The sequence below is a fragment of the Parus major genome, chromosome 3, assembly GCF_001522545.3.
Source record: "Parus major isolate Abel chromosome 3, Parus_major1.1, whole genome shotgun sequence".
NCBI lineage: Eukaryota > Metazoa > Chordata > Aves > Passeriformes > Paridae > Parus > Parus major.
In genome coordinates this window covers 10,718,201-10,744,006 of record NC_031770.1, presented here as the reverse complement: position 1 = coordinate 10,744,006, position 25,806 = coordinate 10,718,201, and the positions used below count along the sequence as shown (strand labels likewise).

Genomic DNA, 25,806 nt, shown 5'->3' with positions numbered 1-25,806 from the left:
CTGAGTGCCTGTGGCTGTGTGTTTGGCCTGCCATGTAAACCTGTCATGTCCCATGGGAGCTGGGAACGAATATCAAAGTCTGACCACCACCAGCCCAGTTTTGCTAGTGCTGAGTGACCTGGATAAAAAGGAAAGAGCTTTTGGGAAATGTCCTTATAGCCTAGTTCGTTGCATCTCTGCAGACAACTCCCTGCTTCGCTCAAAATGATAAAATAAATATTCAAATAACAGCATTCCTCTCTTCTACATTTATCATTCAGGAGTCAGGAGCCACATGCTCTTGACCCTTGTGTGAGCAACGTGCCTGTTGTGGCCTCCAGACTGTACAGCTGTGAAGTTTTTGCTAAGTTTTTCATGGGAAGTCAAAATCCCAACTGGTATAAATCCTGCCTGAGAACTACAAATCAGATTTTTTTTTCCCCCCCATCTACTTCAAGAAGTTTTATGAAGAAGTTTAATTCTTCCTGTGCAGGCACAGCTGATACAGGTGATAGACAGAACACAAGGACTACTCTGGGCACTCACCATGGTTTGTCTCAGCTCCTAGGAGACCAGTAGCACAATAAATAACACCCAAGTTATAATTTAGTTCTCCCTCGACACAGCAGTGCCCTTTATCAGTTACTTCCTTCAGTTCTATGCAGTGTTTTTGTGCTGCAGAACTCAAGCACAGAATTCACTGCAGGAAGAGCCTTGGGCTGGAACAACACAGCTCCCAACCTTTACTCCTCCCAGAGCACCAGATGGGCAAGGAAATGTCTTCATGGCATACCTACAGATAGATATTTTCTACCATGATTTACTGAGCAAATTTATGCTCTCCACACAATGCAATAAGGCTACTTATAAGCACTAATAATTTCCCCACCATTCAAATAGCAACACTCAGGAGTAGCCTCCAATAGTTTCCAGCCTCCTTTTTTCACTTGCAAGCAGCTGAATGTGGCTGCAGTTGCATCCTAACCATGAGGCTTCCCTGTGTGACAACGCTTTTTCAAGACGTGTATTGGACAGTGACCCAGGCCTGCACCCTTTGGAACAGGAGGTGAAGCAAACTTCACCAAATCCCTGAGCAGAGCATCAGTAGGACAGGCTGTGACGCAGTACCAGATGATCTGAGCCTCAGCAGGAAAGAGGAAGCAGGTACCACAATTCACACCTTCAGTTTCAGCCCTTTGCAGGACACGCTCTGGTGCCTGTGTGGTCACAGCCACCTCGGTTTTGTTCTCTGCTCCACTGCTGAGGCTGTAGAGATCTGCTCAGCTCACGGGTACGGCTCCCACATCAGCTCCACCTCCCTGCTGCTGGAAGGATGGAGTGCCCCTGACCAGGCATCACTCTCCAGTCTGCTGGCAAGGCAGGCACGCAGTGTTTCAGGCTCCCCAAAGCACCTAAGGCCATTCACTGGCACCCAAACACCTCCAGAAGAGCTCTGGGAGTTAAGTACATTTCACTTCAGGAGAAACAGAGACTGTAAGAAACAAATAAAACCTTGACTTACACTATCTCATCGTTCTGGAACTCCAGCTCCCCGCAGGTGTCTTCAAAGTCCTCTCCTCCACCTTTGGCCGTGCCTTCAATGGTTTTGTAGGGCACAATAACATTTCCTCGTGCTCCAGAGGTTCGCAACACTTTCACTTCCATGGTTCCTACGCTTTCGCTGATGTGTGTTACTGGCTCCTCGAAGGTGAAGATGCCAGCGTGGTCATCATCAAAAATGGTGACGGTGGCAGTAGAGGGCGATCCCAAGCAGGCAAGTGTTGAGACACGACTGGCCTCAAGGACGCCCTCATCTGAGGCCTCGGTGCTCACACGGACGTTGCTGAGATGGACCAGGAAGTTCTCATCCTCCTCAAATATGTCATCGTCTATTATGCCGACACGGATTTCCTTCTGGGTCTCTCCAGGCTTGAAGACCACTGTCCCTTCAGTGAACTCGTAGTCAGAGCCAGCGTTGGCCGTCCCGTCCTCCGTCCGGAAGTCGACGTACACCGTGTTGGTCAGGTCTCCTCCCCGGCGGACGATGGTCAGAGCCACGGTGCCACAGTTCTCCAAGCACTGGTAGGTGCCCTGCTCGAAGTAGAGCTTGCTGACGGGATCGTTTTCGGTCACCTCGCTGTTGACCTCGTGCATGCTGACGGCTTTGCGGGCCTGGTCTGCAGCGTGTCTCTTCAGGATGTTGCCGGCGCCGGTCATGAGCCGAGTGGCCTGGATGCGGTAGAAGGCCCTGCTCTTCTGCTGCTGGCTCAGGACCTGGTAGTTGGCCAACTCTATGAGCTGCTCAATTTCCTTGTCTGGGTGCTTTTGTTTCAGCTCCTTCAGGATCCGAGCCATTTCCCTCCTGGCTTCCTCGTCATCCTGGTCTTTCTCGTCCACCTCCAACACCAGTGTCCCATCCAGAAAGTTCTCCACGTGAGAATTAGCAACCTTTCCATCCATCTCGATGTCAGCCTTGGAGGAGGGCCGGTCACCCTCATGCTCGATGATCATCCCTCTCTGCTTTCCAGCTCGATATTTCTTGTAGACGTACTTGTAAAATAAAAGCCTCCTGTCAGCTATCCAGGCAAACACCACACAGATGGGGAAGAAGAAGAAGGTGAGCAAGCCTTCCCAAACCTCCACAATCCCAGGAGAAGACACAGATAAAATAATGTAAAGCCAAGTGTAGGCAAAGATGCTCCAGGCCGCTGTAACAAAAAACACTCGCAAGTGCTTGATCTTCCTGATCTCTCCATCTGGCACCACGTACACGCAGATCGCAATGATGACAAACATGTTGAAGGCAGCACTCCCCACGATGGTGCTTGGCCCCAGGTCCCCCGCCGTGAAGCCGTGGCCGCACACCTCGATAACGGACAGGAGGATCTCCGGAGCAGACGAGCCCAAGGCCATCAGCGTGAGGTTGGAAACAGTCTCGTTCCAGATCCTCACGGTGGTTTTGCTGGTCTCGCCATTGGGCTTCTTGATGGTTATTTCCCGCTCCTGGGACGTAATGACTTCGATGGAGGACATGAAGCGGTCGGCTATGATGGACACTCCCAGGAACATGTACACCATTGCCACAAAATACACCGTCGCCCGAGCAATTTTGTCCCCAAACGAGGGGTCCTGGGGTTCCCATATTGGTAAAATCACACCCTTTTTGCAGATGTAGGAGCCAGCGCACTCCTCGGTGTCGTTGGCGGGCAGTTCACTGGGGCTCTCCGCACGTGTGCCCTCTGCATGGAAGAGCAGCACCAGGACAAGGCTCAGGAGAGGGAAGCTCACTGGGAAGGCGTGTGCGTGAGTTACTCGCGACATGGCCACTTCCACCAGACAGGCCCCAAACATCTTCAACCTGAAGAGGCAAAAAGGAAAGTTGCGTTAAGTGAGGCCAACCAGAGATAACAGGTTTTTCTGCTCCAAAGATGTGATCAGGTTGTCCCATTACTCAAGAAGATGCAGCTGATGAGCCCATTTTGTTATGATTAGCGATGTTTTCCATGTAGAAATCCTCTGGTTCAGTCATCTGAACCAGGATGGATTCAGATGGCACCAGTGAGCTAGCACCTACCCCCTTTAGCTACCATGATGTTTCTTTCTCTTTGTTGAAAACCTATTTGTTCAATTGCATTTTCTTGTTCCTCTAATCTAATTAAAGCCCATCGTTCTGCTTCACAGCTGGCAGAAGTGTTTCCCATTTCAAAATTACAGTGCACTCGCTCACTCACTGGAATTCAGGGTAAGAGAAGGAGAGGACAGGGAAACGTACTATCCCCTCATCATGTTTAAAAAATACTTTTATACCTTTTAAATCACTGTAAGCTGTGTATTTCACAGCCTTTTCTTGCTCACAGTCCTCCCAAGCATCTTCTCCACATCAGAAATCTGCACAACGTGAGCTTGAGCCCTGGCAAAACCTTACTCTTAACAGTAACTTGGTCATAAGGTGCACCAGAAGGACAGCCTGTAATTAATGCTTTTGGAGCCATTCCTTCCACAGTGCATCACTTTGCACCTTCCCAAAACTGGAAAGAGCCCCATATGCATCGAAGCCTGGCTCTCTTGGCATGCTTCTAGAGGAAACATGTCCCTGTGCTCTTTTCCCACTAGGTCAGCTTTGACGGCTTCCCCTTCAAGGGCCTTTCTCACTCCATTTACAACATCAGTCATCAGGCATGACAGCCGTACTTGCCCTTGTCCTGCCTCAGGATTTTCCAGCAATGTAGAAGAGCTGTTAAAGAGGTTTGCAGTTAGTTAACAGTGCATAAACCGACAGAACAGATGCCTTTAAGTACAAAGAGATGCTTAGTGAAAAAAAAAACAACCAACCCTGAGCATGCTCAGTGTTACATTCTCAAATTTACTAGCCAATAAAAGCCAGATCCCTAGTTATTAAAGCTGTAGTTTCTCCTCAAGGAGAGCCTTGCTTCTCCAATCCAAGTTAATTTAATCAGATGGTAGTTAAAAATGTTTCTACGAAGAGAGGAAAATGGGCATGTCAATACCTCTGGGTTCCGACTTCACTGGGAAATACAAAAATTGAGCTGACTTTCCTCAGAAAAACCCCACACCCCTGAAAGATAAACCCAACAAAGCTCAGCCATGAAAGGTTTTAACTCCTCGTTAGGGCAGGGGCACATCAGGAAGGGACAGGGCTGTGTGCAAGGGAACAGCTGGCTGGAGGAAGCAGTGGGTACCATCCCACACCCATGCTATGGGATCTGCTCCACAAAGAGACACTGTAATGGTGCAGCAAAGCCCTCTCCTCCGTTTGCTTTTATTTACAGATGCTGTAGTAGGGTTATCGGTCTGGAAGAGTAACACCGAGAATTTATCAGGACGGTTTCATATAAATGACATTTTCTCACCAGGAACTGTTGGTCTGCCTCCAACCCCACCCCACTCCCTGGTACTGTAATTAAGAAAAGGAAAAGATACATAGTGGAGGAAGTGAGCAAATCAGAGAGCTGGGCGATAAGAACAGATAAATTGAACAAGATAAAGCAAGTCTCTTGTAGGAAGACAGATTTAAAAGAAAGTTGTTTGCATCATGAATCCTGCTAATGCTACAAAAAAAGCTCTTACTACCAGACTCAACTGCTCCACAGTGCCTGGGTATCTTCTCCTTCCCCAAATGTCAGCTGTAGCCACTGCTTACAAGCCCCAAGTGAAAAAAATGCAAGCATGATGTTTGTAAAGAGGAGCACCTTGTTGCAGGCTGTTCAGTGGATGGCTAAGCTGAAACAGATGTGCATTCACGGTCATTGAAATGTAGCTGAAGCATGAATTAGTCACCCAACATCTGCACTCCTGTGTTTCACACTGCTCCAAACCGAGTCACGGAGACATTTGATAAAGGGGCTGTCAAAACACAGGCTGGCTTGGTACCTACTCTGTTTATCCCAAATAGCTCCTAAATGTGGTTTTGTTCCCTTTTTAAATATGTAAGTTTAAAAAAAATTCATTGTGAGCATAAAATATTACTCAGTTGCACGGTTCTTCACCCTCTCCTTCTCAAGGGTAGTAGTTTCTTCAGAAAACTCAAGAACATCCACCTGTCCTTGTTCAGTTAATTTTTCTCCCTGTGGCAAGTCTTATCCCTACACATGTACAATTATTCAGAGCAATCAGGCATTGTGAAATCCCCTTGGCAAGAAGAGAAAACAGATGGTTCTAGAAAAAATATTATGCTTTGGGTCACTGATTTAGGTCATGAAGAATAGGAGAGTTCCATCACACTTTGGACCAACTCTCCAGCCTTAAAAGGATTTGGGTACTGGAAGTCTCATTCAGAAAAGAAAAAAAAAAAAAAAAGACACCCACAAAATCAAATTAATAAGAAATTTGAACTTTATTTGCCATGTGTTTCTCCTTTCAAACATTCTAATATAAGTTGGGTTTTGTTTTGGTTTGTTTATTTGTTTGTTTGAAATCAAGTCCGATACTACTTTAAACAAGAGGAAAAAAGGCCTAGAGGCTTGCATCTGAGTAATCCATATTTCTGGCATCCCCAACCAGCACTCCATGTACAAACAATATTTTTCCCTCAGATGTCAGGAGGCAAGAAATGTGGGGCTTTTCTGGAGAGGGATAAGAAATGGCTGGAGCTTTGGAAGAGACACCTGCCAGCCATGCCAATGCGCCTCCTTTGGGCAGCAGCAGCATCCCCAAACTCTGCTGTGTTTCCTCCAGCATTTTGTGGTGTAGCCATTAGGCCAGGTTCACACACCACGACCAGCTTTCCTACTCAAACCAACTCACAGTGAGGCCCAGGAACTGTGAAGGGCTAGAAAATGCTCGGCCACAACATGCTAGTTACACACATGCAGCCAGAGCCTGACACTCAAAATATCTCTGAGAAGCACCTGCTATTAAATCAACAGCGATTCTTTATTTGTACAATCCAAAATAAACAGCTTGGTCCCTAGAGACCGTCTTGCTTTGCATTTGCCTACAGTCTCAGCTCATGGTCAGCACACTGTGGCACAGCGTAGGAATATTCCCAGAAAACTAATTTCCAGCATGCTGTAAGGAGAAGCAGGGCTACCTGAAGAGCAGCCCTCCCCCAAACTTTGTTAGCTTTTCATTAAGGTGTCTCAATTGCATTTCCCATGCTGGCCATCAGCAATAAAAGCGTGTGCAGCAGCTGATGCACAGTGTCAGGCTGGCAGCCCTGGCAAAGCCTGCCTGCCACGGTGCTCGTGGCCTTGGTGGCACTGCCCCGGTGCCTCTGGGGCCAGAGGGATCGGGGCAGCACAGGGCAGGGGCACAGGCTGCTCTCAGGCTCGGTGCTGGCCATACAGATGTGGTGAAAAATCCCAAAATGCTGTCCCGGGCCAGCTCTGCCCTGCCCATAAGCACCACCTGATGCCCGGGGACAGCACCCTGAGCCCTTTTTACCGCTGCAGGAGGGGAACTGTCCTGGTGCTGCTGGAGAGCTCCCAGGGAGAGCTAAAACTAACCAGGAGAGACAGAGCCCAACCTGGGCTGTCCTGAAGTGGCACTGAGCCCCTTTCCCTTCCCAAACCAGCACCACAGGGGTGCCAGCAGGTGTTTTTGCGCAGTCAGGGAGGAAAGCCTGTGAGAGGCTTCATGAACAGCTCAGTTTAGCTGGAGCTCCTGGCCAAGGGGTGTTGGTCCAGCCTTTCTTCCACCCCTTGGTGCTGTGGAACACCAGGAGGGCAGCTGCTGCCCACAGCAGGGCTGGGAGGGTTGCAGAGATATTTGCCTCCCTGCTGGACATGGGAGCTCTAGGTTTTACAAATTGGTAGGAGAGAGCTCCTGCTGCCAGCTCATGCTCCTGCCCCCCAGCTGAGGAGCTGCCAGATGGGGAGGAAACAGCCTTTTAGACTCTGCTCTGATCTTTCCCTGGCAGCATCGATCCTTCAGGCTGACTGGTTGCTGCATGCAAAGCGAGCCTGAAAGCTGCTCTGCATTTAAAAAGAGCACAGCTTTCTCTCCGCAGCAGCCTCCCAAAAGTCCCATCTCCATAGGGGCACTTCAGCCCTGAAATATCCACTGTATTCCCGTTATTTTCCTAAAGCTTTGTATCCCACACGGGTCTAAGACCATTTGCCACACACTAGAAGCACCATTATTGTTAGGAGCACTAAAAGAAAAAAACACTGCTGATCCAGACACTTTAATTACAGAAGAACTGGGCAAGGAAGGAAGGAGGAATGAGTGACCACACAAAGAAGGACTGAGGGTCTTTCCACATGGAAATCCTTTCCCAGCATCCCAGAGAAAACCTGTACAGAGCAGCTGTGGCACGGCAGCGTTCACACAGTTCCTGGTGCTACCCAGCGGTGCCCACCCCACTGCGACACCAGCTCCACCACAAACATCATTCCTGCCGCTTTACTGCCAGCTTGGATGGGAGAAGGTGGCCCCACAGCTGTGCCCCTGCCGTGCAGGAGGTTGGAGCAGCACCCCTTCTCCCCACAGGGTGCCTGGTCGCTTGCTGGGGACCTGTAGAAAGTTTGCTCTTGTTGTGAGAGCGGCTGCTCCTCAACTCGATGTGGGAACACAACCAGGAGCGTGTGGCAGCAACACAGGGGTTCCCAAAGGGTCTTTTCCCATCCTACAGTCAGAGCTAGACAAGACAGGACCTTTTCCTGCACTGGGGAGAGACAGGGAAGGCAGCTGAAGCCAAGAGGTGTCACCTGAGGTGTCACAGGCTGGAGAAAGACAGTCTCCCTTCAGCCAGAGGGTCCAAAAACTGATGAAGAAGCAGCTAGTGGTCACTGCAAGGAATAGCCAGCCTGCACGATAGAGAAACAGAGGCTCAAAGCATCTCAGCTGTTCCCCACCTTGTCCCTGGGAAAAGACAGCAAGCCCCAAAAAAAGCAGACTCTGTCCTACCCCACAGTGGAACCTGAAGCCCCCAAGTTACAGCACCCCTTCCCCAGTTTTTCTTGCAGGAGAAGAGGAATCTACTGCAATCTTCCTGGGAGAAAGCACTGCATTCCATCTTCCATGCATGGGACTTAGAGCCATGGCCCCATCTCTGGAGGAATAGCAAACTTCTCCTCTGCTGCTGACCCTGCCTGGCCGTGCTCAAGCCTGTACACCTGAGCCTCACTGAAATCAGCAGCCTGCTCTACAGCAACAGCTTGGGCAAAGCCTGCACTGGGAAAAGATATGGCTGTAGGAAAACACAAACAAACAAACCATCTGGTCTCTGACCATCACAGGTCCAGCTTCTCACAGCCAAGGGACACAAAACGGATGCCAGCAGCCCTGCAAGGAGGCACAGGGTGCCTGGAGATCTGTCTGGGCAGCCACGGGCTCTGCCAGCTTCGCTTCTGATCTTGGTGCTGACCCCGTGGCGCAGCTTTGGTAAAAGTGAGCTCCTGACAGCTGTGAGATTTACCTGCCAGAGCAGGAAAAGGACCCTTCTGCTGCACTGGCTGTACATCCAAACCCTGGAGAAACCTGGACTGGGTTGCCACTCAGGGCTGCATAGCGTGACGGCACTTTAAACGCTGCTTGGAAAACCCTTGGCTTGCTTCCCTGCTCCGGCTCTGCCTGGCTCCTGCTCCCTTTCACCCAGCTCTGCCACTCCAAAACAGGCACAGCCTGTTGGCATCCCCTAGCCATGACCCTGTAGATCTCCACATCAGGAAAATGATTTCCAGGCCATCAGCAATCCTGATTGCATCAGTACAAAAAAACATCAAAACCTTTCCAAATATAGTCAGAGGCACAAAGCCCTCCATGAAGCTGATCAAGTAAAACACACATCAGGCCACCCTGGTTTCTGTAAAGGACATTAAAAAGTAAGAATAATTATCAGTCTGCAACTGATTTTTCCAAGTATCCTATCTCTTCAATGAAATCAGTCTCCTCCCACAATTTCCCCAGCAACTTTCCAAAATAAACAGACAAACAGAGAAAATAAAACATCCCTGATACAAAATTTCAACCACACTGGATGAATTTGGGGGCAGCTTGCAGAAAATGAGCTTGGAACCGTTTGTCAGGGAGATTACAGTGCAAGTGTCAAGTTGTCCCTTTCTCCCACGACTCAAGATCTCATCAAGGAATATGCCAGGAAATAAGAAGAAAGGGGGAAATGCTGCATTTATCTGGGACTGAGTTGGTTTTTTTTTGTTGTTTGTCTGCTTTTTAAACAACTGTCTTCCTACTTGCTGCTGTCTTCAGACCATTTCTTTATCCTTACCACCTGCCTTTGGTCTCTTCTTTACCAAGCAGCATCAGGCTCTTTTTCTGTGATTCCTCTTGGGCTGCTGATGCCTTCCTCTCTGTCTGTGCATCTCCCTTGCTGATTTAAGCACAGCCTGCCCGTTGTCCAGGAGCCGGCCCCGAGGCTGCCTGGCTGCCAGACTCCCTGTGGGATCTCAGGGCAGCCCTGCATCTCCCTGTGCTCTGAGTAAAATGGGAAGAGATCTCCCGTGAGTGCTGGGAGAATAAAACACTGCTAATGAGCCTGAGGCTCTTGGGCAGCCTGGGGAAGGAAGTATGTGCCCAGAGGTGCCCCAAAGGGGCCAGGAGGGAGGAATTAACAGGCCTATTGCTTTCCCCTATGCCTGTGTCTGTTCCTCTCTCTGGACTATTTTTGCACTGGGTTTGTAGCTGCCTGTGGGTCTTCTGTGCAGCAGGATGCTTCCCTGGGCCCCGCAGGAACAGAAAGCTTCAAGGGAGAGGAGATAAATCCCCATCCCCAGTTCCCTGTGACCATCCAGGGGTGAAGAGGTGGAGACGTCCATGGGGATGGGTGTAGGGAAAGACTGATATGAATGCAGGTTGTTGAGCTGAGCAATTTGGGCACGGTACTAGACAGGAGCTGGGCAGGTTGGGCTGGGGGCTCAGCCTGGCATGCTCCATCCATCCCTGTGACTGCTGCTGGCTGGGGAAGGGTGGTAGCACCTCCCGGCAGAGCCACGTCCAGAGGCACAGCTCTGGCACGGCTGACTCTAGAGGGAGCTGGATGCTAGTGCTGAGCAGATGGCCGGCTTTTAGACCCCCAGACCTCAGGCAAGGGACTCTGAGCCCAGCTCTGTGCCAGGCCTTCTTTACCTATCTCACACACAAGGTTAGCCACCCCTTCCTTCTCCTCAGATTCCCCCGTCTTCTCTGTCTCCTCAGGAGCTCTTTGCAGCACCAAATCTCACTTCTATTTGTAGCCAGGTTTCCTCAGGAAGCCAGGCACATGAAATCACAGTTTCCATGTCTGTCTGTCTGTTCACATCGCTCCCCCCTCTTTCCAATTTCAGCTGAAATCACCAGAGGGATAGAGATAACAACAAAAGCCAAGTTCCTCCAAGGTTCCTGAAAACAGCTGGAGAGATACCACTCCCACCCTTGGCAAGGGAAAGCCCGGTCAGGGAGCTCAGCTCACAGTGGAGGCCAGAGTATCAAGAGCACAGCAGCCTGCACAGCCCCAGGTGCAGCCAGGATTTGCACAGCTGTGTGTCCAGGAGCTGGGAGCACCTGCAGATCCCAGCACTCTGAGCTTGGACAGAGCTCTGGGCTGCTCCCCATGCCAGTCACAAGGAGAGCCGCTGCCACTTGTGTCGTCTGTGACCAACCTGTTGGTTGGTCATCCAGTGATCTTGCGAGGCACAGGATCTATTACAGGATCTAGGTTTCATTAGGATGCTGGAGAACAGGGGCTTTTTTCCCAGCGAGCAATCAGGACTGTGTCCCCTCAAAGCCACAGCAGAAACCCAGATCTGTCCCATCTGTCCCAGATGCAACGCCAGAAAATCACAACCCTGACTGCCCTGAGTGTATCAGGACACTACAAAAGGCAGAGAAGTGGCTGTGCCTATACAGCATCATTTCAGGTGCTGTAGAGACCCCCAAGAGCAAGGGCATGAACCAAAGTTTGTGCCATGTTACGTGCAGCAGTGCCAGGAGAGAAGACCAGGTTCAGCCTGGACAGATACAGGACAATGAACATTTAAGTTTCAGGAGCCATTCACAGCCAAAAGAACACAAAAACCTTAGTGAAAGTGAGGAAAGGAGAAGCAAACGAAGTTTCATCAGGTTAGAAGTGTGCTACTTTGTGCTGGCACCCAGGGATGCTGGACACATAGAGTGTTCCAGCCTCCTCAGGTATCTGGAATGCAAAGATAGAGGAAGAGAGGAAGCTTTGACCAACGTGGCTCCTCAGCACTGACTTAGGAGTTGTTCATGTCAACAGAGCTGGTGGGGGCGTAAGAGGAGTCAGACAGCTTTCCTGGGAGTTGGTGGTGGGGGTTCATGGCTTGGCTGGCAGGTGATGGACTTGAAATGCTACATTATTGCCCTATTTGGACTAAACGTCTGTGCTGGACAAGGGGCAAAGCTGCTATTGAAGAGCCAATCAGAAGGAAAACGGGAGAAAGGAACAGCTAATAGACGCTCCCAAGGGATCACAAAAGCCTTTCTTTGATGATAGCCACGTCCCCAGCCAAAGCCATGTAGCACAGCTCTTTTTCTCCCGGATGCCACCATCACATCAATATGCAAGCGTCCCAGCTTCCCTCTTCTAAACAAAAGCGCACCCCTTCTCTCTGCGACGATGACAAAAAGCACGTGAATTCTTAGGCAGGTGCCGGGGGATCACACAGAGAACCCCAGCCCCTCTCAGCCTTCATTTCCATTGCCTGACTTGCGAATTTCCAACATCTGGGACTGGAGGAATGAACAGGTTCCTGCAAAGCGCAAGCGAAAAGGAGCCCTGAAAGCACACACTCGCACCCACACGCCTGTGACCTTGTGATTTTACTACAGCTTTCATTTTCAGACTCCAGTCCTCCCTAGTGCTTGCTGCATTTCTGCAACATTTTGGCAGTCGGCTCTCGCTTTGGAGACAGAGTGTGGAGTTGTTTTGCATGGCTCGGCGGGGTGGGGTGTGGGGGGGAAAGCAACAAGGCTGTGAATAAAGAATTAAACTCAAGATGACGGAAGAGCCCCAGCCATGCTTCCACCTAGACAAAGCCTACGTGATGAGCGCTGCTTAATGCCAGCCCTCAATAAGGCGCGCTGCTCGAGACGAAAATGGGAATTTCGGGGTGGCTGCAGGTGCCTCCGAGCACTCACCTCGGGCAGCGTTTCCAGGCAGGGGAATCAGCCCTGCCTGGAGGCACGCACAGCCCGCCAGGCGGAGGCACCGCGCCCCACCGCGCACGGGGGGATGCGCCCCAAAGCCCCCGGGGAAGGAGATCAGCCTCAGCCCCCTGCCCGACCCCACCTGCCCGGCAATGCCCGGCTCTCGGGCTACGGGAGGGGGAAGCGACTCCCCCGCCGCAGCCGCGCCTCCCGTCGCGACATGTCGCGATTGGCCGCCGGGGGAGGGCGGCGAGCCCCTTCGCCTGCCTCGGGGTGCCGCGGCTGGCTCGTAGAAAACATTCCCGGGCGTGTGCTGTGACTGCGAGCATCCTACCCCCGCGGCCCCATCGGCTCCGGGTCCCCCGTGCCGCCCCCCCGCAGCCTCCCCCGGCGCTCGGATGGCGCTGGAGGAAGCAGCGTGGGGCTGGGCAGGGTCGGGGCGGGGGCGGTGGGTCGCGGTCCTACCTGGCGGGGTGCAGGAGCGGGGTGCAGGAGCGGGGCCGGCTCAGCAGCGGCGGGGCATCGCGGCGGGGCGGGCGGCGGAGCCCCGGTGTGCGGCTGCGGCGCGGCGGCGGGCGGGAGGGAGAGAGAGAGAGAGAGAGAGAGAGAGGGGGAGGGAGGGAGGGAGGGAGGGAGAAGGGAGGGAGAAGGGAGGGAGAAAGGAAGGGAGGGATGGATGGAGGGATGGATGGAGGGAGCGCGCGCACAAACGCGCCCCGGGGATGCGCTCAGCCGGCCCGCCCCGCAGGCAGCCTGCCCTCCCTCCGCATCCCTCCGCCGCCACGAGCGGGCAGCGAGAGACCCGCCGTCCCTCCTCCTGGGGAGCAGCTTCAGCCCTCCTCCGCCTCGTCCTAGCGCTGCTGGAAATATTTCCCGAATTTCTCCTCGGATCGAGGGACTTTGAAAGGCAGGGCTGGTTGCGGACCCACCCCCAGCAGCCCTGCCCTCCCTGCTTGGGCCAGTCCCCAGCCCTGCCCTGCCTTGCCTCCTGCCCTGCCCGTCCTGCCCGGGACAGTCTCCATCCATGCCCTGCCTGCTGCTGGTCCTGCTCTGCCCTGCCCGGGACAGTCTCCATCCATGCCCCGCCTGCCTCCATCCCAGCCCAGCTCACCCCACCCCACCCTGGCCGCTCATCTCCTGCACACATCCCCCCGGCCGACCTGCAGCCTGCCAGGGTGATCCTGAGCCCATTTGCACCCTTTAGGAGGGAGAGAGCCCGGGGAAGGATGGAAAGAAGGGAAATATGTGTGTGTGTGTGTGTGTGGGTGTGTGTGTACAAGGAGTGCCTTGCTGTGTCTGTCCCCGTGCCTCACAGTGTTGCCCGCGGCAGCTGTGGGGAGGCAGGAGGTCAGGAGCATCCCAAGGGGCTTGACGTTCACCCCCCTCTCATATCCTCAGAGTTGTGACAGGGGTCAGCAGGGGACATGGGGTGACAGGCAAGGAGCATGTGGGTCAGCTAGGACCCTCCCGGGAGCTGGCCTCACATCTGGGTCAGCCCCAGAACCCGCGGAGCCTCCTGTCCCCACAGCAGGGTCATCGTGCCCAGGGAGGTCCTGCAGGAAGGCAGCAGGCTGGCACAGAAGGACTTGCTGCACCTCAGGCTGACCAAAGTGTCCTTCCTGTGGGCAATTCCCGTTTCACCATGCCTGAATGACTCCTCCACCCTTCGCTGGCTCCAGCAAGGAGCAGATGAACCCATTGTCCCACCCTCCAGGCAAAACTCTGTGACTTTAGGAACTTAAAATAGGACCAGAGCTAATAACTCACACACTGGCTTGCAAGTACCCAGCGACCTTGACGAGCCCTCTGTGCCCAGATCCTCAGGTGCAACAAGAACTGTGGGGAAGCAGAGACATTGTTTTAGCTCCTGCACCCTCTCACACCCTCTTATCGTGTTGGCTCTGCCTGTAGACTGTAATTTTGGTCACCACTGGCAAGACAGCAACCCGGAATTTTACCTTTGAATTTCACTTGTGCTTTTCTTACTTGCTTTCAAAAAAAATTTTTTTTTAAGATTTTTGCACCATTGTGCCCTTCAGCAGAGATGAAAAACTAAATTTCTCTGTTCAACATGGGGGGTAAGACATGGGCAATGTCACAAAATTCCTTTGCACTTTGTGATGAGCTGACCAAACAACAAGCCAGCTACTTATAATTAGTGTTGCAGCAGTTCTGGATATGATTTCTATAATATAAAAATTATATATGGATATATAATTTATATATGGATAAATATAAATTTATATATGAATTTATTTTGGTCTCACTTTAAGAACTTATTGCCCATATATGGAATGAAAGGCATTTCCATATAAGAATTTGGTTTAGAAAAAAACATGATTTTGTGTCCAATAGCTAACTCCGATTTTCTGCCTCACCTCTTTTGATTTAAAACTCTTTAGAGGAGGCATAAGTTTGCATCTGGCCACGTGTGGTACTTTGATGGCACTCAATTCTCCCAGCAGGGCCATTGATATAAAATGAGCACAGCTAAATGTGTACAGCTTGCACAGTGCTGTGATCAGGAGCTGAGGAGAGCTGTGGATGTGTATCAGAGGCATTTGGTTTGGCAGTGGCTGCAGGATGCAAGGCACTGCACAAGCTGGCATGGCAAAAGGATAGTGTGAGCAGGAAAAATTGGCGTGGCTGCAGCAAACACAATCCCTGCTGGTGCTTTTCGCCCTGCACACTGAAATCCAATCACTGCACCCGTAAGCAGTGGAACCCGAATTTTAGTCATGGAGTTCTCCCTAAAAACTCCCTAATTCCCTCAGTAATGTTGCTGACCTACTTCCCAGCTCTTTCTGTGAATACAGTACACAACTCTGGATCACCAAGACTGTGCTAATGGGCATCCACTGGTGAGCTGCCCTCTGAAGAGCCAGGCACACCCGCGGCTCCTCCAAACTCACCTCCCTTGGCAGCTCCCAGTGCGTGTTCCTGTCCCCCAGAGCCTCCTGCTGACACCCTCAGAAAGGCTGCTTCAGCTGTGGGATTTTTGTGACATTCCAGGGGAGCTGAAGAAAACAAAGGGTTTGTCAGTGTTTGTGGTGATGCTCGTTACTCTGTGAACCCTCTGTATCCACCCAGCCTTAATGGCACTGGGACAAAAAAGGTGAAGCAGAACTATCCCATCTGAACACGAGAGCAGCTTTCATCTGTCTGCTTCAAAAAGTGACTGGCTAGGTAGAATATGGGTCTGGGAGGCTTGGAGAAGATGTGCCCCACTCCCTGGTCCCTGACACACCCCTTGCCAGGCACATTTAGACCTTCATTTCTTAGAGTCTCCAAGAGAAAGGTGGAGCTGGGCTCTGAAGGGTGAAGTCAGGGAGTGGGAGAGGCAGAGTCCAGTCGCTGAGAGGAGATGCTGTGTTCCAGGACTGCTCCCCTCTGCAGTGGCCATGCTTCACACTGCTTTTTCTCAGCCAAGCTAGCTGAAGTGGTGGCTGTGACAGAATGGAGCTCTGCATGGGCTGCGAAATCTGCTGGGCGAGCTGAGCAAACGCTCCTGCGCTCTGCCTGATGCTCTAGGCAAAAATGCAACAAGACTGCTCATGTCCTGACACAGCAAGATTTGTCACATGGCGTGGGCACATCCGTGCTTCAGCACTCCAGATTGCAGCCCGGACTGTGCCGGGAGAGGCAGTGGTTTGCTCCAGCTACCTCTACCTACCTGCCACTCTTTGCAGCCATGCAAGTGAACACCTACCACTGCAGCCATGTTTACAACCACTAATTACTCCTCTCCAAATCATGGAGATTCTCATGCCAGTAGTAGCGAATGGCTCATTCATTCCCTCATTCATTCATGCCCACCCACAGCTCTCTCCGACAGCAGCCTGCATCTCCCTGCAGTTGCTGGAGGAGGTTTCTGGGTATTGTCTGCATGTGCAGAGCACAAAGGCAATTCCTCCTGGTAAAGAATGGGGTTAGTGGGCTGTGGAGCCTCAAGCACAGGACAGAATGGTGCAGGCCCATTCTCTGAGCAGTGCCTTGTGAAAGAAGAACTGCTGCATGCTTTAGAGGAGGGGCACAAAAAGCCTCAGGCACTTTTTGCTTGAAAAAATTCTGCCTTATATTCCCTAAGGGAGACAAGAGGTCGGGGCAATGCTCAGCTCAGCCAAAGCACGCTCATCTCTGAGCGTCCTACCACCCTTTCTGTCCCTCTTTGGAACATCTCCTCAATGGAATGCTTTGGTCTCAGATGATGCTGGAGGATAACCTGTGAGTCTGCTTTGGCTGGTTGTCTCTGGTCATGGTTTTCCTCGAGTCCCTTGGGAGATGCCAGAGGGGTCCTGCAGAAGCAGATGGGTTGTCACCTCTGCTTGCCATCCATCTGTCTTTGCTCCTCGCTGCAGCAGGCTTCAGCATGTGCTCCTTGAACATTCTCTGGCTCTCCTATGCATGTTCTTGGCAGAGACCTGGAGATCCCTGGAGAGCGGTGTTTCTAAAAAAGATGCTTAGAAACATCTTTTTCCAGCGATTTGAGCACTTCCTTTCACTGACACCTTCAAACCAGCCTTTGCTGTTAGGAGGATAAATTGGGCATTTAGAAATGTGGCAGATGGAGTGGGACACAGCAGTGAGTAGGAAGGGCAATTTTGTGTGCTGGACATCAATACATTCCTTTTTGAGCTCTCTAGGCAGTGACTCCTTAACTGTTTCCAAGTACCTGCTGCAGCCTGAGTCCCGATGAGCCCCTGGAGGTCTGGTTGCATCACAGCTGTCCATCAGCCAGCCAGGGGGCTTGGAAGTGAAAGGTATCTTCTCCCCTGGAAAACTGAGAGTACAGCCTGCAGCCCAGGGAGGAGGCAGTGCTGGATGGAATGTTTTGGCACACCTGTGAAAGATGGGTAGCGTGTGCTTCTCTGTCCCTGCCCTGCTCTGAGAGCCTGCAGAGGTGAACGGAGAAACCGAGCTTGTGCCGCTCTGGAGCTTCCCCCTCGGATATTTGCTCTGTGCTGTGTTTTGTGCATGTTTAAACAATAAATCCAGAACACTAATTCATGAGCATAGCATTTAACAGCCTGGGAGAGAGCTTTCCTGGAAGAAGCCTCGACTGGCCAAATTTTGCAGAGCACTGCTTATGTGAAACAGACACAAAAGTATATTTGCACTGGAAACCACCTGCTTCATGGGGACTGAAAGAATGAGTAGCTAGAGGGGCTGGACTCCAATTTAGGAAGCTTGGAAATGGGGAGAGTTGCAGATACTTTGCAAACATCTAGGCTGAAAAACAAGCCACACATTCTTCTCTTCAAATTCTGCTTCACAGCCATACTTTTCTTTCTGGGAAAAAAACCTGCTTTCTGGTCACCAGGCATGTGCAGGAAAAATTCAATATGTGCACAGAATGACTTCAGCAGCTGGGCTTATTGTGAGAGATGTACAAGGTGCAAACTGTCTCCTCACTCTTCTCAAAGGGGTGGAAACAAAAAAAGCCTTCTGGCAGCTGTTCATTGTCTCACCAGCAGTGCATGCTGCAGCAGCATCTCACTTCCACCTCTCAGGCCAAAACCAGCTCCTAGCTGGAGTCACAGTCACTGGAAAATGAAGGACCAGATGTCCCCTGCTGAACTGGCTGTCCCTTAGCATCTTTTCCTAGCAAAGCCACGACACCGATGAGGCTTTGTTTTGCTGTTACAAGACTTCAGAACGCAGGGACTCAAAATGCAGATGCAAGGGTGACTGAAATGTGTTTCCCAGTGAAAGCCATAGCCCAGTGACTCTGCTGCTCCCCTGCAAAGGTCCATGGAAGTGCAGTGTGCCAGCCCCAGGGCAGCACTGCCATCAAATAGACACTAGCACTCCCCAGCTGACACTCCAGCCCTCTTCCACCATTCCAAGAGCTGGAAAAATTTTGGTTGAAAAAAATTGAAGAAACCCCTTCCTCCCCCCTCCCAAGTCCAGAATTAAAAAGTAACAAATAGCATTTTCTCTGGATTTGTCTTCTGCTTGTGGGCCCCAGAGTTTGGTGCTTTCCAATTTACTTGGCTACCAGAAGCAAGTTAAGAAACCATAGGAGTGCTGAAATAGTAATCACATGACTCCAGGAGCTGGGATTTCCTGAAAAACAGAAGTGCAATGTGGCACTGTCTGGGAGCTGTGTCCTGCAAGCTGGGGACTGTGAGGCTTCCTCAGCAGCTCTGGCCCTATTCCTCCTTTGATCCATGAGCAAGGTTCCCATAGTTACCAGTGGGAAGCACAAGGCAAATCAGATGTAGTGCATGGCTCTGGCTGTGGCCCCTGGTTGTGAAAGTAATTTGGCCTCCTCTGTATCATCTGTTTGCCAGCCTTCAGCAAGGCTGGGTGTTCCAGGGAAAATAGCCTTTTTTCTTAAAAGTGAGATATGACTGGCCTCAGCTGCAGAAAACACTGTATTTATATTTTATTTATCTGCTCTAGATCAAGAAAGCTGGTGGAACACCTTACAAAGGCCAGGCCCATTAGGTGAGGGGTTGTGCAATGATTTCTCCTAAAGGGAAATTTCCCTCACTGCAGTGGGCTCTAATCTGCTGTCCTTGGGGGTGGTCAGGAATGTTCCTTAACTGCTTGCTGCTTTGACTTCACCAGCCTCTGCCTCAGCTCTGCTCTGTTTCACCTCCAAGTGGCCTTGCCTGGTGAGTGTCCCTCCAGCACGGAAGAGCTCTGCCAGAGACGAGTCCTGGGGACAGAGGAAGATGTTGTCTGCTGTTATCAGTCAATTTTAGGCCACAAGGACCCATGTGGCTGGAATTTCTGTGCTCCTTGGTCTTCCCAAGGCACCTTGCAGAAATCCCATGCCCTTGCTCCTGGCTGACTTCTCCCCTGGGACAGCTGAGACTGCAGCAGGGTTCTTTTCCCAGTTTCCTTCTCCACAGCTTGGTCTGCTGGCCAGGGACTCACACTGGTGCACACACAGATCTTGCTGGTTTTGGGCACAGTTTGCTCTATTTCTTCTGTTTCCCTCTGAAGATGTATGAACCAAAAATGCTTATCCTCTCTGTGCTGCCTGCTCGAGCAGTACTGAGGCAGAAACCAATGCTGCCTGCCCTAAAAGCAGGAATTGAAGCCCTGCATGTAAAGAGAATTTACCAAAGGGGGAAAAAAAAAAAAACCAGGAAAAATAATCAAGAAAACCATATGTAACTTCCTGATTACTTACTGGTTAGGGGATTGGGGCTTTGCTGGACACTGCGGAGATGTGAAACTGCACCATTTGTAAGACTGGATTCTCCTTTCAAATTTTCATGCTGTCACATGCTAGTCTGCTTCCCCCTTGGAATTTCAAACATGGCCTGTTTAAAAGCTGCTCTGAGCTGAATGTTTTTATCATGTCTTTCTGGATTGTGTGATGCTTTAAAATGATTGAAGATGCGTCTTTGCCACCTGCCTCATGGTTAGAAATCCCCAGGTCCCTTAAGGAAATCTTCTGCTCTTCTGGGAAGCTGTTCCCAGCTTCTCTGAAATCTGTTTTGGTTCTGAGGCTGCAGCACCAGTTTGCTGGTGTGCAGGCAGGTGTGTGCTTGGTAGGGCAGTGTCCTACAGGCCTGATGGGAATACAGGCTTGCCCTTTCCATTCAGCTCCCTTCTGTGTGCACCTCAGCCACTCAGAAACTTTCTGTTTTATCTCAAGATACCAGTGTGGAATTTTGGTAATAGTGTCAGGGCTGCTAAGAGTACCTGGATTTTATTTGCCAGTGGTAGATCCCAGAGTTTACAGCTGTATTTATATGACCAGTGACATTGGGAAAGCGAGCAAGGGCTGCAGAAGAAATAAGGGAAGTGAGAGGTCCCAAAGACACGATTCAAGAGGAAACATTGCAGGAATGCAAACTGACAACTCAAGGGGAGACATATATCCTTGCACATCTGAAAGAGTAGATGCTTTCCATTCCTCCTGTTGACATGATAAGAAGTCAGGGGGTTAAACTATAGGCAGGGACACTGAAGTTTGGTGCAAGGAGAAACTTTCTGTAGCTGTGAGAGTAATGGTGTAGGCAGCAGGATTGTCTGCAAAGAGGGAGAAGCGTGTATTTTATCATTGAAAGGTTTTAAGATCTGGATGAGCAAACCTCAGATCAGGTGTAGGTGACCTAGTTCTCAAGATCATTTCACCAGAAAAATGTATCTGAGAGACAAACAACAGATCTCCAGCACATCACAAAGAGAAAACCAAGGTTGCGATTAAGCTGAAAGGAAAGAAGACAGCCTTTAGGCTTTGGACAAAAATTTGGTGTTGCAGAAGAGTCAGAACATTGGAAATCAGGCCATTCTGGGAGAGTGTAGCGAAGTCTAGGTGGCAATACTATCCAATATCACACAACCTGGGAGCAGACTGACCTTCATTCCAGGCTGGCAGCCAATTTCCTGGGTGGATGAGCCATTTAGCTCATAGGACACCAGGGAAGAGAGCTGATTGCTGCTCTGGAGCCCACTGTATATCCCACTTGAGCCCATTGTATATCCCACTTGTGTTTTGCCCTGTCAGGGTTTGTTCCAGGCTGTTGTGCTTTAGGAATGGTATTCCCCAGTTTAATACTCCCACTAAAACCACGCACTGCTCCCACTCCCTGCTCCAACTGGAGGCACAAAAGGCAAAGATCATGGGCTGAGATGAGAACAATTTACTGGAAACAGCAGAGAGAAAAGAAAATGAACAGTAACAGCAACAATATTAATGTTAAAAGTGTACTAAAGACAGAGAGAGTGATTCACATGCCAATATGCGCATGGGAGAGCCATTTTTTGCACAGGCAGATAGTGTTAGAACAACACGAATTGTTTTAAACTAAAAAAGAAGAGATTTAGATTAGATGTTAATAAGAAATTCTTTACTGTGAGGGTGGTGAGGCACTGGAACAGGTTTCCCAGAGAAGCTGTGGATGCCCCATCCTTGGAAGTGTTCCTGGCCAGGTTGGATGGGGATTGGAGCTAACTGTTCTTGAGGAAGGCATCCCTACCCAGAGCAGGGGGGCTGGAACTGGATGACCTTTAAGCTCCCTTCTAACCCAAACCATGCTGTGATTCTGTGGAAGTAACATCTTTGGCTAGCCCTGACTTATGACTGTCTAACAACATGAAATAAAGGTATGAAAAGCTACCAGAACCTGCAGGTTGGAAGAGGAGGGGTGATGTACATGCAGCTGATCAGTAGCTACACTGACTAGACAGCAGCAGGAAAGAGAAACATTGCTGATAACAAAGGCAGGGTACCAGCTTAATCACTGGCTTGTCTGGGGGAGAGGGACTGGATAAAAAAGAGGAACCTGTGAAGAAAAAAAGAGGCAAAACCAAAATATAAGGTAAAGCAAGTGACACAGTCAGGACTGATCTGGGGCCGTCGGTCAGCTGAATAAATTATGGCAACGTGACAAATGAGCAACACAGGTATGAGGCTGCCCAGGAGTCAGTCAGGTCACAAACATCTGCCACAACCAGCACCCCCCAGCTCCTCAAAGAGCCTGGCTCAGCACAGGGACTCCCTGCAGATGGCTTTATGTGGCAAAGACCCTGCTGAAGTGTCTGCATAAGACACTGCCATGAAAGAAGGGACACGCGTCAAATGACATCCGTGGCAAAGACAAGAAATGAAGTTACAGCTCGGGATGAAGGCAAGGCATCTGTGCTGGCGAAACATCAACTTTATTAAGGTTAAAGCCTTCAAACTTGTCTTGCTCTGTGATTTTCCATTAGCTGTGTACATCAAGGCACGTTTCAAGATAATCAGACTGTTTCAAAGAGACGAATGTTAAAATTTGGCATGTTCTTATCAACAGGGACAGAAAATGTCTAGAAAACATCAGTAGTGGCACAGCTTGTAATGCCTTCAAAGTTGTCTCGTTTTGTAGCACTCTTCTAGGTCTGTGCCTCAAAGCATCCTCAAAGTGGTCTGCCTGGTTAGTTTTAAGGTCAGAACATTGAAATTAAGGGTAAAAGGCTGAATACTTTTTTAGTGCATTATTGTGGAGGTACATCTTCAGGCATTTTAACACCTTCAGGCCCTTTCCAGGTACACATGAAGAAAGTGCACATATACACAGACTTGTCCTAGCCTCTAAAAATGCAAGGACTCTTGCCAAATGGATCCTCAGGTGGGTCTTTGGTGATTTATTTTGGAGTTTTTAAGAATCGAGAAAGGGTCTGACTAGTTTTTCTAAAATAGTAATGATTTGTCCTGAATCTTAACTGGTGATTGATAGCTCAACAGACAAATCATTGCCCACAAATCAGATTTTCAGTGGCAAGCAGTACAAAGATTTTTCTTTGACAACAAAATGCTCACATCCTGCACACGCGGCTCTCCTCCACATGGTCCCCATACACATCTCCATGGTCCATGTACACACTCACAGCAGAGAACCTTCAAGATTAACTCTTTTGTCAAGATAATTTTGGACACATGTCACACTTCAGGGGAAGGGTGAGGTTATCAGCAAGGCTCTAAAAAGCTCTAAGTGTCAGTTACTCTTGCTCTCAAAATTTCACTTCTGATCAAATCAACTCAAGCCAAAAGGCAAATCTCTCAGTTAACATGAAAGATACTTTGTGGAGCATCTCTTTTCCACAACCAGTGGCTAAAAAAGTAGGATCACAGAATGTTTTAGGTTGAAAAAGGCCTCTAGGATCATGGGTCCTGTTGTTAACCCAACACACCAAAGTCCACCACAAAACCACATCCCCAACCTCCATGTCCACACATCTTTTCAATGCCTCCAGGAATGGTGATCCCACCATTTCCTAAATAAATAAAGAGGACTTGTCCCAATACTGGGGCCTGGGGAACACCCCTAGTGATGAAACTTTTTAATGTGTTCATTTTCCAAGCAGTGCTATGGGCTAAGTCCAGGATAGAACATGGCAGGAACACAAGGATACACTGTGGTGCTGGGCCTTGTGTTAAACCTCTGAGTAGCCAGAGAGGAAAGTGAGGACACCTCTCACAGCTGCATGTCTCTCTTTTTGCAGTATTTTGCTCATGAATTAAAACTACCGAGGAGATTTGGAAAACACACTAGGATTCCACAAAGAATTGGTTCATCAGCAACTTGGAAAAACATGCAGAAGAGGTAAATGCTAGAAGTTAAGCTTATCTCCTTGGTCAGGATATGGCTTCTGCCCTGTGCATGTGGCTTACATCTGCAAGATGTCATAGCAGGCAGCAGAGCAGCAGTAAACACCACTACTGTGGACACTCAATAAAAATGGGGACCTGCTTATCCAGATAAAGATAGGGCAATCCACAACATCTGTCTTGCTCCCAAACTGGGTGTTTTTCCTGGACAGATAATGCTTTCAGAACTTTGCTTCAAGTAGCTATGTTCTAGATCTGTGAGTTCATCTTGAAATAATAGTTGGCAGCCCAAAGTGATGTAACATTTAGCATGCTTTAAAGGACCATATGGAATAAGTTACACTGGAGTAAAACAAACACCAGTCTCTCACATCCAGTGTTATTGTTAACAACTTAACTGGGCTGTGTGTATTTTTCAGCAGCAAGGATGACTCACTAAATAACAGGATAATACCATGGATCACTAGCATGTTGTGGTCTGTGGCCACAGGAAGGGTTTACTTTTATTGTGTACATGTTGGCAGTCTCAGCACAGCAGCAGCAAATCCAGAAGTTTATTGCTGCGTCTAGGGCAGAAACATAAGATCTCTGCCTGGAGCCTTTCCGTAAGCCAAAAAAATAACATGGGATAATTCTCCCATCATGCTTGCCAGGCTGCAGCAAAAGCAGCAAGCTGGGAATTAGAGGCTGGGAAAGTAGTTGTCATCTTGGATTTGCTTCCTTTCTCCAGAGTGGGGATATGGCAAATGCTGATGCTGGGAGGGGGCTCTTTCAAAGAGATCCCTGTTCCCACAAACAGATCTTTCAAAGGATCCCTGTTCCCACACTGAAGCCTGGATGCATGGTTCCCTCTTTTAGAAACAGGTGTCAAATCAAGCAGGTTTGGAAGGGTGAAGAGGTTGTAGGGCAAGAGATACATTCATCCATCAAGGCCTAGGCCCCTGCAGAAATCCTGAGGGTGCTGAGGGATGCCTTAGGTGGACTGGGCATGACCCATCAGCTGCTTCATGACTCCTCATGCCCAAATCACTGTGGGCCAGGCCCCTTCATCACCTCCACTGAGCTCATGTGCTGTCCTTTGCTTCCTAAGGCTTGTTGAGATGTGAGATTTCCCTGTAGCCTGGGAGACCTCAGTATCTGCAGGGGTGTAGTAGCCAGAAGAGGACATGGTTGGGACAGGAGGGTTGTTCGGTACCCCCTCACATCATTGCCCAGAGCAGGGGGAAGGGGTTCCTCCTGATGGAGAAAATGTGGCTGAGGGTGTCATCAGATACTACTGTTACCAGGGGGGTGGTTCTGTGTGAATTGTTTATTTTCATTATCTCCTCTGACATTCAGTATTATTGCTGCTACTGTTCATTTTCTTATCCCATTGCTGTCTCCAGTGAATTGCTCTTACCTCAACCCATGATCTTTGCCTTTTGTGCCTCCAGTTGGAGGGGAGAGGGAGCTGCACAGCCTGATTTCGGTGGCTGTGTTAAACTGGGAGTACCATTCCTAAACCACAACAGGGGAGCATTTCCTGTGCCGTGTCCAAGACAGACTCAAGGAAACCTTTGCCTGGGGGGACACAGAAAGGCAGCAAGAGTTTTGCAGGCCCCATTCCTGCACTTTACACATTCAGTAATTTTTACATTTCTTCTTTTCCTGCTTTTGCTCATATAAGAGGGTAAAAAACTCCAAATTGATGTTCCAGTGAAAGAAGAAACATCTTTCTGGAAGAACAGAAAACTATGTGTGGTGGTGTCATGCAGGGTTAGTCTGCAACCTCCAGTGCACACTGTGGTCTGTGGGATAACCTGGGAATTGCCACAGGGACAAAACTTCTGGTGAAACTCATACTGAGCAGAACTTGAAAGCCCTGGGGGACTGATGGCAGTAAAAGGATTTTATATACTGGTCAGTGCACTTTATTCTCATGGGGATTAAAGCAACCCAAGTGCTGAATCTCCTGCCTGGCAGGGGAAAATCTATACCTGAGCAGCTCTCTGTGGCAGAAGTTTCTGAGCATTTGTCCTTTTTGGTTATTTAGAGATAAGTCATTAATCATTGTTAAGCTGAGTGGAATCCAAACTAGTCTTCCCACTGTACCTTTATCCAATACTCACATCTTGCAGAATGCCAATTCTGTTAGCATTTTCCTTCTCCTGTGACCACCTCTCTCCATAAATAAGCAGATGTGGAATCCTCCAGAGTGAAATGTTGCTTTC

At 49.8% G+C, this 25,806-nt stretch overlaps 1 protein-coding gene across 11 annotated transcripts in view; it reads right to left on the bottom strand.

Annotated features, from left to right (window-relative positions):
* SLC8A1 (solute carrier family 8 member A1) overlaps nt 1–25,806 on the bottom strand; it is a 132,068-nt gene that overhangs the window by 101,959 nt on the left and 4,303 nt on the right. For 9 of the 11 annotated variants that reach the window (XM_015622459.3, XM_019006088.2, XM_019006086.2 and 6 more), the window contains exons 1-2: nt 13,009–13,101; nt 1,502–3,337 (exon numbers count right to left, since the gene is read on the bottom strand). In XM_015622459.3, coding sequence (XP_015477945.1) covers nt 1,502–3,330 — 1,829 coding nt within the window. In that variant the 5' untranslated portion in view covers nt 3,331–3,337; nt 13,009–13,101. Of the gene's footprint in view, nt 1–1,501; nt 3,338–13,008; nt 13,102–14,310; nt 14,380–15,455; nt 15,561–25,806 lie in introns of those variants that run through there. The other 2 variants (XM_019006084.2, XM_019006085.2) reach the window with 2 other exon arrangements.